Source organism: Pocillopora verrucosa, chromosome 2, assembly GCF_036669915.1.
Source record: "Pocillopora verrucosa isolate sample1 chromosome 2, ASM3666991v2, whole genome shotgun sequence".
Classification (NCBI taxonomy): Eukaryota; Metazoa; Cnidaria; class Anthozoa; order Scleractinia; family Pocilloporidae; genus Pocillopora; species Pocillopora verrucosa.
Genome location: NC_089313.1, coordinates 241481 through 259183, shown reverse-complemented (window position 1 = coordinate 259183; position 17703 = coordinate 241481). Strand labels below are relative to the sequence as shown.

General features: G+C 36.1%; 2 protein-coding genes across 3 annotated transcripts; one reads left to right on the top strand and one right to left on the bottom strand.

Annotated features, from left to right (window-relative positions):
* The first annotated feature begins 227 nt into the window (after nt 1–227).
* Nucleotides 228–1221, top strand: LOC131782568 (protein phosphatase 1 regulatory subunit 27-like). Its single transcript, XM_059099314.2, has one exon. The coding sequence runs from the start codon at nt 380–382 to the stop codon at nt 893–895; it is 516 nt and encodes a 171-aa protein (XP_058955297.1). The 5' UTR covers nt 228–379; the 3' UTR covers nt 896–1221.
* Nucleotides 1222–3467: 2246 nt separating this feature from the next.
* On the bottom strand, nt 3468–17699 carry LOC131782555 (regulator of telomere elongation helicase 1). 2 transcript variants are annotated; one of them, XM_059099300.2, is made up of 36 exons: nt 17506–17699; nt 16870–17086; nt 16194–16287; nt 15849–15930; nt 15243–15303; nt 14814–14889; nt 14416–14500; nt 14261–14326; nt 13600–13735; nt 13163–13204; nt 12963–13041; nt 12681–12778; nt 12317–12375; nt 11451–11513; nt 11231–11315; nt 10700–10832; nt 10505–10618; nt 10152–10192; nt 9897–9982; nt 9429–9506; nt 9198–9275; nt 8930–9016; nt 8513–8575; nt 8183–8422; nt 7801–7981; nt 7530–7639; nt 7267–7311; nt 7053–7127; nt 6677–6712; nt 6226–6297; nt 5842–5907; nt 5641–5719; nt 5440–5514; nt 4852–4920; nt 4538–4641; nt 3468–4226 (listed from the first exon to the last, which is right to left on the bottom strand). In XM_059099300.2, exons 1-36 carry the CDS (start codon nt 17605–17607, stop codon nt 4137–4139), a joined length of 3267 nt encoding a protein of 1088 aa, XP_058955283.2. In that variant the 5' UTR covers nt 17608–17699; the 3' UTR covers nt 3468–4136. The 2 variants fall into 2 exon arrangements, 1 of the variants encoding a protein (XP_058955283.2); XR_009340046.2 differs by lacking the exons at nt 3468–4226; nt 4538–4641; nt 4852–4920; nt 5440–5514 and having other exon boundaries at nt 5649–5719; nt 6226–6316.
* Between the last annotated feature and the right edge of the window lie 4 nt (nt 17700–17703).

Genomic DNA, 17703 nt, shown 5'->3' with positions numbered 1-17703 from the left:
AGGCTATGGTGGAAACGCTAAGCCAGCGAAAATCCGTGGGCTGAGATCCGCTTCCGTTTGACACACTTTGATTGTTTATATGAGAAAAACTTCAAACTTTTGATCACTTTCCACGTCAACAAGTTTGCGTGCGAGCGACGTTATTTTTTCGGTGGATGTCTTGTTTTTCTTTTAAGTCTGTAAACAGGTTCAAATTAGATAAAGGCTAAGAAGGGTTAGAGTTAAACCCTCTTAATTCGGAAACAAACGTCATCTCGATTTACATTGGTAACCTTTGTGCGACTTATAAAAGGAGGCAGTGTGCCAAGCCAACTCTCAATTTAGACCAAGCTACACAAAGGGAAGAACTCTTACAAAAGAACACAGCAAGAACAACATAATGAGAGCTAATAATGGAGGAAAAGATGGCCATGAACTTGCCAAAAGAAGGAGAAGAAGAAGTAGAAACGGGGAGAACATGTCAGATACTGCTTCCAATGGCAACGTTTCTTCTAAACAAGGAAAAAAGAAGAATTCTGCTCTTGAACAAGAAGAAAATCGCGGTGAAAACAACACGAACAGTCGAAACCGTGAAAGCCGCCGATATGGCATGATTGTAGAAGATATTTACATTGATATGGAAGACATTATTTGTGATATTCAGAATGGGAAAATCTCGTTGGACGCACTGCCTAAGTTGGGACTGTTTCCTTTACACGAGGCAGTCGCTCGCGGACTTACAAAATATGCCGAGAGTTTAATAGAACTTGGATTACAACTTACAAGCGAAACTCCTGACGGACTAACACCACTGGAGATAGCAGTTATGGCTGGGAATTTTGACGCTGCTGCCTTGTTGATTCAATATGGTGCTCCCATTGATCGAATTCGAGATGGAATTCCTCAATTTATGTAAAGGTTTCTATCCTCATTCAAGAGATTTAAGACTGGTTGTTACCAACTTGACTTGATGTGTGCCCTCTTGACTGGGAGACTAAGATTATTAAGACTGGTTATTTTATGCCGCTTATGAGTGAGAGAACATCACTGTGCGCAATAATTGCGCTCAAGATAACCCAGTTGTACTTCGTGGAGTATATTTCACAGACAATGTAATTAAATGTTATTTGGAGACAGAAGCTTAATTGTTTTAAGCAGCAATTAACAGAACATCACAGAAAATGTCAGAGATCACAATACTGTATTGTATTTATTGAAATAATAAACCATCATCGCCTAATAGCTATTTTTGTTTTGCTTGTTTTATTGTAACAGTTGACATGACAAATTAAAAAGGGCATGAAAATGGTTCACAGTAGTATTAGACAAATCTGTTTATCGATGGATGCTTCTTAAAAGGCTGCGGAGTCGAGAAGCGCTTCTCTGTCAATATTACCATGGTGTCGAAGGTAAGCAAAAATTCTGAATTTATCTCAACGTGGCTAGCCTTGTAAGAGATTGGCAAGTGATTATGAATTATGAAATTATTGTTTCTCTTCATTTTGGGCAATCTACAACCTCGTCTTTAATTTCACGCTAAAGTTTGTAATAATCATTCGGTTCTGACTCACTAAGGATCAATTAACTTAAGTACGGAATTTTGCGTGAGCCATGAATTTTTTTCAGAAACAGTTTCTTGCTTAATAAATAAGCTTCTTGAAAAAGTTATTTTTTGCCTTCTAACTCGACTTGGCTTCCCAACTTTCTTTCGAGATTACGATCTTTATGACTAATGTACTTCTTTCGATTATTTGCTTAATACTCGAAGGTATTTGACTTCACGCAGTTCGCTTTCCGCCTTCTCTTTTCTCATATCCGGTCTCAGTAATCTCTATTCCTACTCAACTCCCTCCCCTGCTGAAGTTGAACAGGCACTCCCAGACATATTGAGCGGGTTCGCGGTTAAATTTCTTTACATGATCCCGAGAAAAAAAAAACAAAAACAAAAAAAAACCAATGATTTATCATTCGTCGTTAGTCAAACGACAAAAGCGAACTGTTAAATATCATTAACTTTGTGGCTGAGTCTATCAACAGATGCGATGAAGACCCATGACAATCTTCCCGGGTCATACCCACTGCTTGGTTTTGGTTTTACCACAAAACTGGTGGAAATTCCATCACGAATCTCATATGCCGGAACAAGTTCCCTTCTTGTAAAATTTTGTCCATTACATCATATTTTACGCTAGTGTTTTACTAACCCAAAAAAGGACGAAAAATCTTCTTTGTGCTTGACAAATAATAACGGAAAACCTTGGTAAGAGATAAACATATAGTTATAAAAAGTGTGATAAACCCCGTGGTTACAATCGAAGGTGTTCTTATTTTCAAGATGGAATTTTAAGAAATTATGGAAATATAACCACCGAGAAATTATACAACTTAACTCTACGTGCGTACTTATACAAATCGGCGATTGTAACGTAAATGAAAATTTCGTCATTTCGAGTAAAACCTTTTCTGTAATTACTGACAAATCGATTTCATTATAGACGCTTATAATCATTTTATTTCAAATACTTTCTTTTAATCGTATGAAAATTTTAAAGAGATTAATAAAAAAAAAGTGTAAAAAATGAAGACAAAATATTCATTTCTCTCTATGGCCCTAATGAAAATGGCGTCGTTTGGTAATGAAAATTTTTTACAGTTTTTTTTCTTCTCTTTTTTTTTTTTTTTTATTTCAGAACTCTTCACTTAGTATATGCATCATGGACAAAGTAACAATGACTCATTCGAAACAGGAACTGGCCGGAACCAGACAGAGACAAAAATACGCTTTTCGAAAAATAACTTGGGATTGTTTTTTAAGCAGGCATAAAAAGGCAGAGACGTTGAACTAGTGTCAAGTAACTGTGATGAAAGCTTCCGTAAGTACTGAAATCAAACCAACGAAAATGATAGATTTCATTTCAACCATTGTGACGAAACTTGGTCACGAAATCGCATCGAAGTGTAATGTCGTTGAGATTTTGCCGAATGTGCTTAGTTTCCTTTGAAAACGAATTTAAAATTTGCGGATCTCGGTAGTTAAGGTGACGTTAAAATGCAGAATGATCGAAACTGGTTTCGTGCAGAAAATCGTTCGTGTGTGAGTCATCTGTGACCAGGTGAAGTACAGACGTGAGAGAAAGGATAATCCTGTAAACATTGCACTTGAAACTCAGCCAGACTGGGCTCCCTGCTGCAGCCTTCAGGAGAGTTACTCTGTTCATATCCGTTTGGTGATGATTACGAGACTTCATCGCTGTTAAATTGAAGATACAATGCCTCTTGCTTTAAATAATCTAATGATGGTAAGCTGAACACCACATGCTATGTTCGTCTCGTGAAGATACACTTACGGCGTTAAATCTATTCTAAGTAACATTTGGAAAGTACCATATTTGACCACTGATGAAAACCATGTTAATTTTAATTTGTATTTCTCCAGAATGAAATTAGTGATTAGATAAGGGAGGAGACAAAATGGCGCGCACCACAAGTCTTCTGGAGTTCGTTTTATTAAGACTAAACAATTATCTGATTTGTGCAATATATCAGTTGGATTGCTGTAAATAAAGGGAACCCTCACGGTTTGGACGTCGTCAAGGACAACGAAAGTACGTGTTGTCAATCTTTCAGAATTTCTATTCCATTTCTCATAATAGAATTCATCCACTCTGTTGAACCCCTCCCTTCTGTCACACGAAACAGTGATGAGAAGGAAAGGAATGTCTTCAATTGATTAGTAAATTCCCATCATAGACATGAAAGCAAAATTATGGGGATCAGTTTTGAGAATTGAAATACTGAGCTTTAACTGAAGAAAAGTGTTAAGCAGCTGCCACTCAAACAACTACTAATTTGCGTCAAAACGCACAGTTAGAGGTTGCACCCATGATGTGGATGAAAGAAATGTCCTGTAATCCAATTTAGGTAACTATGATTTGTTAATCGAATCAGTTAATGAATTCACGCAAGAACGCCGAGCAACACAAAGGGAAGAACCATCTATCACATATGAATTTTTCTACTGGAGTATATTTTTCTTCCTAAATAAAAAAATAACAAAATATCTATGGCTATCACTTCACAATTTCAATGATCTGGTTTTGACACAATTCGCAAAAGATACTTCAAGTTCAGTTATGAACAAGTCGAAATCAGATTTGTTACAAGCCTCCTCCATTCAAATGTTTGGTGATGTCAAGAAGACGCGAGCTGGTCCCAGACAGACTTGAAGCATATTCAGGCTTGAAAACCTTCAGAAAAATCAGAATTAGCAAAAACTTTATTAAATATCTCAGACGGCAATCGTGAATAACGGTTCACTCACTGAACCTGAAGTTTTTCCTCTGCCGTCAAAAGCTCGCCGATGGTTCTGCGGTTTGGCTAAACCTTAACTAATCGCTGAGTTTAAAACAGATAATACAGTTTATCAATTTTTTGGCCGCGAGCGGTATCTGTGGATCTCCTTTAATAAGATTGTTTCAAGCAAACTTGGCAGGGGAGGACGTGCGAGAATGTAGGCAGCAGTCAGGAGTCACGTGAAATACATCATTAGAACCCTTACCTTGTCTGATCTGCTCTGTACTTTGGTTATTTTTCTGCTTTGTTCATGAGAAAGTGTCTGATTATTTTCCTCAGATTTCCTCTTTTTACCAACTCTACAAGAATCTAAAAATGAAACAAACGTCTAGAAGTTTCCAAGTCAGAAAATTTTACATATCAAGATAATGATATATCGTTGACAACTCGTGAATTAAGTTTCGAATGTGATAAGCTCGTGTTTTTTTCGTTTAAGCAGAAGAGGAAGTTTATTTGCCTAAACAAAGTGGATAAAGCCTGTATTGAACCTTTCAATCGTAAAAGCTCAGCTAAACATACCGTCAGTTACAGGTTGCGACTCTTTTTCCTTTTTAACTTTAAGACCAGCTATAAAATGTGAAGGCACATCTAGAAAAGGAGACACAAAATGAGGTCTTACATTACGTAACCGGAAAGACGATGATGACAACCTCTTAGCTATAAACTGTAAAATGAAATAATGTACACCTACTACAGTTGATAAGGCTACCTACCATGTCTACATTATATAGAGCTAACTCCCTTGTCTACATCACACACAGCCATCTATACTCTCTATATACGTACCTACTTCGTAAGGAGAAGATAGCAGTATCTCCTGTAGACAGTGAAGAGAACTGTCTCTTGTAGACACAGTTGATAGCTGTATCCAATGCAGACAGAATAGATAGCTGTATCTTTTGAAGACAGAGTAGATCTTTATATCTAATATAAATGGCATATATAGCTGTATCTAATGTACACATTGTAGAATTTTTTACACATTGTAGAAAGTCAGTGTGCGTTACAGATGAATTATTCCAATGTTGTTATACAGGTAAACCGAGTATGGTGAGTACTAAATGAGGTATTTGATAAACAGACTATACGCCGTGATACCCTCTTTACCTGAGCCTGTGATATCACTGTACGCTTCAAAGAATCGCACCTTGTCCGCTGGATCCCGGATAAAACTTGAAAAACCTATCATTAACACAAAACAAGACATTGTCATAACAGCATAACGGTGTATCGAGCCTCTAAGCTTACCAACCGCGAATATCTTGAGAACAAGATTACGGTCTTAAAACTGCCCACCGGGCTACTGACCGAGCATAAGCGGGTACTGTGCTTCAATTGCGGTGAACAGCGGCGTAAGTCCTTCGATGAGAAAGTCTAGGTCGAGGCTCTGAATAAGAAAAGATTGGTTTAATAAAATACCATCTTAAGCCAAAAAAAGGAAAACATCAAATTGTTTCTTCTTTGAAGCCAACATGTAGCGAAAAAGACAAATCTTGGCATATTACAAACCTGTTTGTACTTGCTCAAAACTTGAGAGAATATTCTGTATTGTCCATCACTGAGCGCTTGTTTCACCTACAACAGACCCAAAAACAGGCCCATAATTTGCACATTTGAAAAGAAATATAAAGTGTTTAAATAAAATTACTTTCGACAGCAAAGATTTGAATAACGGAGTCATACTGCACAACCAAAATCTTCTCTGTTTTCTCAATCATTGCGTCACAATAAAGTGCTGAGGAATAACTGAACAGCAAAGGAGACGTGTTCAATTTGAAAAGCTGGGCTGAACAAATCTCATCCTGATTGGACGAAGAAACTTCAAACGTTCGGGATTCCTAATATAGAAGTAAACATAATTAATACATAATCAAAATATTGATAATAATTTACCTTACTTATATACATCTTAGCTTCATTAAGCTTCTGAGCCTTGTTGAGTGATGATGTATGTTGATCCACACTCTGAAAAGGGAAGCCGACTCTAAAATATTGTACAGAGAAGTAAAAAGGCAGCGAGGCACGTTCCGCTATCAATTCGCAGAGCACGTTCGATAGCCTACAAAGTGGACTCCCCTAAAATATAGGTTGAGTTACAACGGCCTCAGTTAACGTCTAGAGAATATACACTTTATGTTCTCTTAGATAACGTTCATTTTCATTGTCATAGTCCCTCAGTATATCTTGGTCTGCCCCAGGCTTTGAGTCAATGGAGACGGGCCAAAGAGAGAGAAATCAATAAAAGGTTGTTGTCAAGGAGATAGCTGCCTGATTGCCGCCATTTATTGCGCTCAAGAAACGAAAGAAGCCTTGGATACCATATAAGGAGGGAAATACAACTGACCGATCTCGGCTTTTCTTCTTCTTTAACCTTAACCACCTGAAAAGAGAAAAAGGGAAAAAATCGGCAAGCCAGAAGGAAAAAAAATGATCTAAAACATTTGCTCTGACAATGGCTCAATAGTTTGGTGTGTATGTATCAACCTTGATGCCAAGTAGAAATTTAAGCCACTAGAGGCTTTGTAACAATCTATGTACCCGATGGACAAAGTGCGCGGCTATACATAGTTTAACAATTTTTACAAAATCTCTCGTTTGCTCTTTACTCCATATGTTCATTTGCTTTTTCTCTAGTGAACTGACATAACGAGGCTACGGTAACTAAGAACTATTATTATATATTAGTGAATAAAAACAGTTTAAATGCACTTGGCTATAACCTTCAAAACTTTCTTGGGCTTAGTTGTTCTATTTACTTCCTTTCTCTTCATGATGGCCTCTGACAGGCTTCTCTCCTGAAAATGAGAGAGAAGAATAATCTTTTACAGCAGATGGACACCACCTAAGAGGAAAAACCTTGCCTCATCAAGGCAGGGTTTTTGAAGTTTTATTTTGACGTACATTAACCAGTAAAAAACTCCATTTAAGTCTCACCTTTTGCTCTGGTGATTCTTTAGGCAACTCAGCTTTCGGGGCTGTCTAAAATTGATTAACAACAAAATTTAACAAGCACACTTCCTCATGCTTAGGTAAATCACGGCTGAGATTTAAAACATGTTTAGATCTACACATGACGACATTCTTCAAGACCGAACTGAACTCTGGGGCGGTCTCTTTCTCATATCAGCAAGGAAAGTAACAAAATAGATTAGAAAAAATGGCGTACATTATAAACTATTTGTATGGAACAGTTTTACCTCCGAATTTGTTAAGGATTCGATCAAACTTGCTGGCTTTGCTGTGTTTGCCATGTCTTTCACTCCAGATGACTTGTACACATACTTAAGACGAAGGGACGACACAGGGGCTAAAAGAAGACAAACAAATGATCATGAGGGATGGGTTATGAGATCCGTTATCGCAGCGCAGTAGTAATAGATAGACAAGGGAAATATAGATTTCTAGATTCTAAGGGAAAATAAGCTGTTCCACTTGAAATCTTACGGAAACTATTTAACAAATTCATACCTTCTCTTGCTGCCAGGTTTTTAACGTCTTTTACGGTTTCTTTTCTCTTATTTTTCTGAAGGTCCGTTTCTTCTATTGATATATGGGACAGGTTTTCGTCAGAAATTTTTTTCGCAGACGTATTTTCGACCCGGCTGGAATTATTTTTAAATGATTTGACCTTCATTGAGGACTTGTCGACCTAAAAACAATAAAACGGCAGATACGAATTAGAGCGACTAATAGGAGACAAATTTGGAAAAAGCCACCAAACCTAACGTTGGGTAACCGGTTGTTTCGCCTACGAAAAAGAAGCGTAACAGATTTCGACTAACTCTCTACTTACAAGACTTTAGTTGTACGTAAATGATTGCTTTTCAAGATCAACATTAAAAAGTCTTACCATTTTATCAGCAGTGCGGAAGAAATGAATAAGATCTCTCTGAACTGACCCAAAGTCTTTATATACTTTGACGTATTGTTTCATCCAACTTGGTAACTGTTGAACTGCATCCGGGTAAGTGAAACGAACGTCACATAATAAAATGGCACCAAAATCCTGCTTGTGACGTATGACGCGACCCACAGCCTGATTGACAGCTCTGGAAGCTTGTTGACGATACCACTGTCGGCCGCTTAGACCCTTAGCGATTATACAAAATCAGAATGATTCCATCATATTTAAAAGTTGAGACAAAAAAAGCGGAAATAGAAAACAGAATTAGCTAGATACCTTGGATGACGAACTTTTTGCTTTCCGAAGATTTTCGTCCAGGAAATTCATCTTTAAGCGAACCTGAAGATCATATTCACACTAAATTAATCAGTGTTAAATAACGAAGAAAAATCTGGTCTTTGAAGAAGCATACACTTTTGACCTATGAACTGTCCACATCTGATTCATAATTCTCCCTTCCAGCTGCTATAAATTTCCTGATATTCTCATCGCAGGTTTGCTGGACAATGTGTTGAATTTGAGAATTAGCCTAGACAATAAAAGATGGTGAGCTTGCACAAGCGTCCTCCATATATCAGTGATGCCCAGAGCGTTGTGTGAGTAAAAAGAACATGGAGAACCAAGTTCGATTCCTTGTGGAGAATTAACATCTTGATCAATTATCCGAATAAGAGTCAGGCTCTTGCTATGTACCTTAGCGTCCATTTTTGGCGGGAAAGGGAGACCTGTTATTACTACAGCTCGGCCGTTCATGTCAGCAAAGTCCAGTCCCTCGCTGACCTGAAACAGTTTGTGAAACTACATAAGCCAAGGTGAGAGTGTTTATGCTCCAGGAGCAATCTAACGAACAGGAAGAAACATGGCATTTTAATTCTACAAAATAATGGCTAAAAAGTACACAACGTAACTAACATAAATCTGCAGAGTTTCTGTTGGACAATAACATCATTTGGCACTGTACCTTTCCACGACAAACAGCGAAAAAAGTTGCAGCATTGTAACTCGGATCATTAATTTTTTCATAGAACCTCTCCATGGTCTTTAAATAAAAAATACATAAAAGTGACCATTAAGCAATGTAAGAATATATTAATCGTAAAATAATAATGATAAAAAAGATAATTAAGGGAATGCCTTTGGTTTGCAACGGTTTATGAAATACAAAATATGGAAAAATTGATCTCCTAATAACCTCGGCAAAATCTCCTTTTCCTTTGGGTTCGGCAAAAAGAGGTTTGTGCTGTTCTAATCTTGACCATGTTCCAGAATTCTGTGAAAGATAAAAGAATCAGCTTCAAAATTATAACTGTGAAACTGCCGAATTGTTACTAAAAGTTAAAGAGTAACATGGAAGTGAGTCTTCTGGGTAATTGTAAGATTTAAGTTAAATTCATCCAAAAATGTTTTTAACCCTTTCACTCCCACAAGTGACCAAGACAGAATTTCTCCATACAATATCAAAGCAATATCAAGTAGGTAGGTGATGAGAATAGAGAAGAATGTCAATTATGGGATTATTAGTTGATCCAATACCAAATTCTCTGAACTAACATCATAAGAATTGTATGGCAGATAGTAAGGAGAATTACTAATTAGATCTTGGGAGTGAAAGGGTTAATCACTCTATAAGACAAGCTTTGGAATTGAACTCATAACTTACTTGCCAGTGTTCCAGACACTTGTTCATCACGGGATACGAAGGAAAAAAGACCAAAAGACCATTTGGTACAGTTCTGGAGAAATTAACTGTGGAAATGCAAATTAAATCAGTTGGGTCAAAAGAAATTGAAAATAGTATATTCAAGATACAGAAACATTTTAAATTACTGCTGATCCTGAAAATACTAGTACACAATCACAGTGATTTAGTCCATCTGCCAACAACAGCCTCTCTGTGAAGATTTTACTGACCTACCTATTGTATTGCCCAGACCAGTCATATACTCAGTTGTAAACCTTCAAAAAATTACAAGTAAAATCAAACATTTTGCAAATTTACTCAGTAAAAGGTTAATTAGCATCAAGCCTAGGTCCATGTGATGAGTTCTTATGTAAAACCCTAAACTTAAGCATTATCTCTTTACAAAAAATACTTGTATTTGTAGGGGAATAAAATGTCCCAAAAAAACACAATAATAAGGCTGCAGTAGAAGATCAAGTTCTCATTTGAGGGGAGTGGATGTTTTATCCAACAACAGTCAACCAACTCATTACTTTATCACATGCACACACTTCCCTCCACCAAATCTATTTCAGACGTATCCAAACCTTGTCTCATATGATGAATTTAAGGTGGCTCCATCAGGTGCTTTTGTAATCACACCAACCATCATTTGATGCTGTTCAATAACGTGAGGATTTTCCAGTTGGATCGGGAATGATCTGTACAACAAAACAAAAAGATGACAGATGCAATAGGGAATTAGGCTTTTTGTTTTAATCATGAAAAGAGAGCCCTCTTACATTTGCATTTCAGCTCTGAAAGACTCAAGTGGTGAAAGGGTTCCACTTGTCAACACGACTGTCCATACTCCATAAGACATCAGATCTTTCATGGCATGTCCTGGACTGAAACACCAGTAGCTTAATGTCCTACCTGTTATAATAAAGAATTTGGTCAGTTTTTCTCAAAAGTGTGAAATCATAACAGTAAGAAGTTCAGATGCTATTGGACATGAACTGTTCTCTTTTTGCTAAATATGTGTAACTGAACAGTACAGATTACCCTTAAACTGCATATCCTAAATCCAATATTTTAACAATGACTAATAAAAAAAGGCTAAAATTAAGGTAACTGTCTTGAGTGTGGAAAAAAAAAACAATTGCACTTGACTAATCAAGGAAAACAAGCTCTCTAAACAAATCAAATGGTGCAGTCGGGGAAAATCAACACCATCATGAGATACTGTTAGTTACACTGTTAAAAATAGATTTCCCAAACTATTGATGAGACATCATAAACAATCTCAGCAGTACAACAATTGGGAGTCAAACCTTGTTTAGAAATCTTTGATCCTGTTGTCCACACATCCAGATTCTTCTTTTTCTTATTACTGTCTGGCTCAAGTTGGATATGAACCTGGTTTGTGACAAAAGAAAGTAACAATATCCATCTCACCAAAATTGCAGAAATGACAATACCTGGACTAAATGTCTTTAATACTAACAAGATTCAATAATATAAAAAATGGTTGTATCAGGCAACAAACAATACCTTGAAAAACTTTGCTTCATTTAAACTAGAAGACTGGTTTTGCACATCTTTGCTGAAAATGATCTGAAAAAATGAATAACCAATAATTCACTATCTTGCATCAAAATTAGAAATCTGTGAAATAGAATCCTTCTGTTAAAGGTTGCAAGGGTTTTGGGATTAAAAATCTACACAAATTATAATATGCATACCTCAAGTCCTAGCTTTACCCTTTTTACCTTACTACCCCAAAGTATACATACTCCAAAGAAAGTTGGATCATGTGTACTATAGGTGGCCTCGGTCGACATATAGGCCGACAATCGACCGATATATCGGTCAACTATTGGTCGGCAACCAACCGACTATCGGTCGACAGTCGACCGATATATAGACCGATAGTCAACCGATGCATCACCCGATATGTACACATTTATTGGTCGACTGTCGGCCAATATATCGGTCGACTATCGGTCGACAATCGACCGATAGTTGACTGATAATCGACCAATATATCGACCGACAGTCAGCCGATGCATCAGCCGATATCTGCACATTTATCGGTCGACTGCTGGCCAATATATTGGTCCACTGTCGGCCGATCTATCGGTCGACTATCGACCAATAGTCGGTCGACTGTCGACCGATAGTTGGTCAGCTGTTGACCGATAGTCGACCGATAGTTGGTGGATAGTCGACCGATAAATCGGCCAATGTATCGGCCGATATGTCGACCGAGGCCACCTATAGTACACATGATCCAGAAAGTTTACCCCAGGCCTATGGTTTTTGAATAAGTTGTTTCTTTTATTTGCAAGGTTGAAGTGATGCTTCTCACATTATCTAAAAACAAGTATTGAATTCTTGAAATAACACAAGACAGTTACCTGCAAAGCATCAGAAAATTTTTGCAGAGCAAAATGTTTTCCCTTAAACTTTTGCGTATCTGGATTGAAATAAAAGTCATATGTAAGGAAAAACTACTTCAATAATTTCGCATAATTCAAGATAATAATTAATTTTTACATAGTTTTCCATTGTTGTAAAATTGTTCAGATCAATGTCAGCATCTGAGCAACTGAGCACCACCCCTCCTCTAACCCAACAACAGTCAACTACTAACAAGTTGGGTTAATGTTGGGTTAGGGGAGGGGAGGTGTGCAGTTGCTCAAGAACTGAAAATGATCCACTTGTTAAATACCTTAAGGTTTCATATGAAAAGCCACAGAATGTGTTCAAAAAAGCCTTTACCTCCAACTAACAGTGTATTACATTTATCAAGGACTTCTAAAACTTGGTCCTTGGTGGAGAAATTCATATTAAGCTTGCCAAGAAGGTCAAACATAAAGCTGGAATTCAAGCAGAAAAAAATCAGATAAGCTTCTTCTCAGATTCACACATAGTAGTGCTGACAAATACAATGTTTGATCTCAGATTTATGATCACATAACATCATCCCACATTACTCACTCTCTTTCAAAATGATCCACAAAAAATAAAAAGGAGAAGAAAACATTCAACAAATATGCATACCTTCCAGGTTTTGTCAAACCATCTCCATTCTTTGGCAACTCTTGCATGTCTATCAACTTCTCAAGTTCAATAAACAAAGCTTAAGAAAAATAAAGAAGTATATTTAATAGGAATAAAGATTCATTGTTTTATTCACAATAATACCTTGCGCATCAATATCTATCTAATTATCAACCAAAAATATTGAAAAAACCACTTACACTTAAGATGGGCAAGGTCTTCTTTGCTAATATCTACATCACCTTAAATTAACATGGTAAACAAGATCAAAAGTCGAGATGATATCATAAAGTTAAATAGTATGTAAAGTTCAGTACTTATTGACTGAGTAGGAAGGTCAGAAAGCGAACGTATTTGGCTCAAGGTCATGATATATGCCCTTAAGCCAAAATGTTACACATGTGGCCTGGCCTAACTACAACAGAGTCTACACAATTTCTTTCTTCTTGTATTTTACATCTAGCAAGACATGGGCTAGGGGTTTTACCTAGCCCTTCTTACAGCTTGCATGCAGCCCTCAAACAGGGATTTCTAGTAAGGTTTTTAAATAAAATCATGCAAGGCCATTTGGGTCAAATGATAAAATTATTCAATATCAACCACTGTGGGATTATTTGAACAAAGTTTTGAAAATAACCTGCTGTTTCAGTAACATCCAATACATTATGTTCACGGCATTCAATAATTTCAATACACTGTGCCACATCCTCTATACATGATGCTATGTCAAAAGATGTCAGGTCAAAGGATGCAGTTTCCTCACAAGTCTTTTCCTAAAATGATCAATGTGAAAGAACCTTCATTCTCTATTCATATTGAATTAATGTCTCCTACATGTTAAAACTATGCCTAAGTTGATTATCAATGTTTAAGTTTATTAAAGTTAAAGGTCTTTTTTTTGAGTAACAATATTTTAATGAAGAAAGGGGGTAACTTTGTAAAGAAATTATGGTGCTGCTTAGGCAGGAGAGTATAACAGGTAATTTAGTGTTAATAACTGAGTTGAAAACGTAAATTGGCCTCTGTAAAGAGTGTAACCTAAAGGCTGATGTTTTGAGCACTAGCCCTTTGTCAGCCTTTACACACTTTATGGTGGCCAATTTACATTTTCAACTCAGTTGTTAACACTAAATTACCTGTTCCAATTTTTTTAGTTCTCTATGGCCATACATTATCTTCATGAACATCTTATTGATAACCAACTTGTTAATTCCCTTGCCCACAGCTAGAGTACTCCCTTGAAATGTGAAAGCAAAATAAAGTAAATTTATTTTTCAGCTCTCTGCTGAGTTTCTTACCAAATTATGTGCTTCATCAAAAAGTATTATGCTGCCAGAAATATCCACATTATTTGCTTTTCTTGACTGGAAAGTAAACATGTTGAAAGCATATCAGGTAAGACATTCTCCTCTACTGTAAAGCTATCAGCACAATCAAATATTTTTAAACATACTTTGAGATCCAAGAGATAGTTGTAAGGCATAAATATAATATCTGCAGTGGTCTTCAATTCCCTGGCCATGTAATATGGGCATACCCTGAAGTAAACAACAATTGCTTTTATGTCAATTAAGTGAAATAAATGTTTTCTATATTGTTTTATTAGTTTATTTTGCAATTTTAGCCATAAGAAAAGTTGAAACTGTAACCAGTAGGTTGTTGGTAGTGGTAAGGGGTTAAGGTGTGCGTATATGATAGGATTTTTTGTTGCCGTTGTTGTACAGATCTACACATGTTTCCAACACAAACATTAATTGTCCAAAATGCTTTGGTTTGCTTGCAGTTACATTCTATAGTGGGAATAAATTATCCTAAGTAACCTTGTTTTCTATGACAATTTATATTTGTCACCTGTGTCTTTGTCCAAGTTCCACCAAATCTTCAATGTCCAGGATACTTTGTGTGAAATCTTTATTAGCCTTGTTTGCTTATTGAAAGATAAATTAATGAGGTGATAATAATGATAAATTGAATAATATGAAAATATTTGTATGATATTCTACATTCTACAGGTATTTTGACTGGCACTCACATAAAAAAATCTATTAGTGGACATACATATGGATCATTAGTTTAAATTAGCTTGACAATGTTTTCCACAAAAATTAAATTTAACATCTACAAGAGATTCTGCAACAGACCAGGTCGAAAATTTTTTTTCTTAGCCTAATTCCTTTTATGTGGTATTTGAAGTGTAATGAGGTGATGCTAGTTTGAAATCTAAAGCTGTTTCACAAGAAATTCAATTGGTAGCAAAAAATAAATAACCAGTTCTGTTACCATCCAAATTGTTGAAAAAATGACATGTCCTTGCCTGAACTTTAGCTCTGCACATATGTACCTGTTATCAGTGTCAAAGTATCCATGATCAAAATTTAATGCACACAGTAAAACCATGTCGTGTTTGTTTCTATTTACTATGATTTCCCATTTTACCACACAACATTTGGAAACATTACAACTATTTCATTTCGACAATCTTGAATTTTTTGCCTCATTCTAAATGAAATGATTAAAACTAGTTTGAGATTGCTTTCTTTTACTGTTGAAGCAGAGAACAGTTTCTTTCATTTTTCATTTCACAACCAACTTCCTCTCAATAAACCTCCTAAAAATACTTCTATAACAAAGTAAGTGTAAGAGGATTGGAGCCCAGTTTTGATACTATTAGATGTTGTTCTCTAGAAACACTGGTCTTCAGAGGAAACATTATGTTTATGTTGTTCTGGTATATATCTTATAACACTAAGAGAAGCTATCAACAACATCTGCTGTGTCAAAAAGAGGACCATCAAAATACAAACTACTTGGATCAAATTTTTTTCCTTTCCTTTTGACCACTCATCCCTGTTTATCTAAACTGTAATCTGCAGTCTCTTTTCTGACCTTTGCCGAGTTAGTTTCCTGTTTCAGGACGTCATTATTAACACAAAGCTGTTCACGAGATCCAATGATACTAACTTTAGGTCTGAAAAAGAGTAAGAAACTGATTATTAAGCTAAGTTTGCTACAAGACAAGCAATGAACAACATAACAAGAAAATTAAATCCCTTACAAAACAAACCCTTTCTAGGACAGTTTTTTGATGAAACAAGTTGCTTCCTTCTCAAGGCAAAATTTCTCCTATATTTCTTATATCTCTTAAAGAAAAACAAAGCTGTTTTGAAAAGCTTTACAGCAAAAAAAATTTTTAATTCCCTTGGATAAAAGTATAGTGACCTAAGTCCCTACCTATAGATTGTATTTTTAAGTTCCTGCACAGCCTGAGACAGCTGGGAATGTGTTCTCGAAGAATACAAAATTCTTGGAGCCTCAAGAAAAGAACCTAAAATTTGAGGGGAGAATATCAATCAGTTTAAGTACTGTTTGTTTTGCTTAATAGTCAATTATTGTGAAACTCAACATAAGATTTGCAGAGAAATTCTATGACACTGCAATACAACTCCTGCAATAAAGTGTCTCCTTTCCATTTCAGGGACTGAGATTATTGCATGTGATTCAGTTTAAAATGAAATCAGGTCTAACCAAATTCAAACTACTTTAATATCTGTTTTCCTTTGTTCTGATAAATCATTTTCTTAAACAAATTAGATCCTTGTTTGAAATAATTTTTACAAAAGTTTGAGTAGAATTCCACTAGAACTCAAACCTTAGGTTTTTGAGTATGCAAAAACCTCAACTGTTTCAAGACCCTTGCACTAACTCTTTTCACCCTAATGTCAGTGAGCATATTCTCCATACTGTTCTCTATACATTTCCTGTGGTCCTGGCAAGGAAAATTTAAGTAATGTTCAAGAGCCTCTTTGAAAAGTGATTTGAGTGTGATTCTGGGGTAGTATCATAGGAAGAAATTGGATGTTAGTCACTCTTAGGGGTCAAAAGGTTAATTAAAACTTAAATCTCATACCTTTATCACCATCTGTTGCTCCCCAAGAGTCTCCATTAGTAGCATGCTGTAGTTCTTCACCTAATGCTTGCACATAACTGGAACCACCTTGATCAGATGTAAGCCTCTGTCTAAGCTGCAGTTTTGCCACATAACTTTCTCTCCAAGCCAGTGTTGCACACAGCAAACAAAGGGTTTTTCCTGTTCCAGTTGGACTCTCGAGAATGCCATTTTTTCCCTAAAAAGTGCTTCCCACATTAATCATAAAAACTATCCGTGTCATCAAGAAGAGAAAAAATTCATGCAAATGAATATTTTGAAAAAGATTCGTACTGCACGATTAAATTCGACCACATAGTTCAACAAACTTAATGTTCCCTATGTCTGCATAAAGTTTCCGCAAAATTTAACATATCTTTTTCGCGAAGTAAATTTCTTAGTTGTCAATACACTTTTATATTGTTTTCTGAGTTACTGTTACTTTCTTACACAACCATTTATCAGTACGAAATACCCTCAGTGCGAATTCAGGCTTGCGGAGATCGTAGTAAATATCATATAAATATATTTTACGAATAATCATCGCAAAAATTCAAAACATCTGTTCCTAAAATACTTTCAATGACAACGAACGTCGAAGTAAACTTAGGGTAGTACCTCTTGTAAACATTGAATAACCTTTTCCATGTAAGAAACTTGACAATCGTATGGTGGGAAAGGAAAATCAACATCCACGCCACGAATATGGAGTTGTACCATTTTAGAAAAAATAATTAAAAAAACCCTCTAAGTACGAAATAAGTGCACAGTTGGCTGAAGAAACGACAAAATTCCCGCCATCTTTGACAAAGTTTT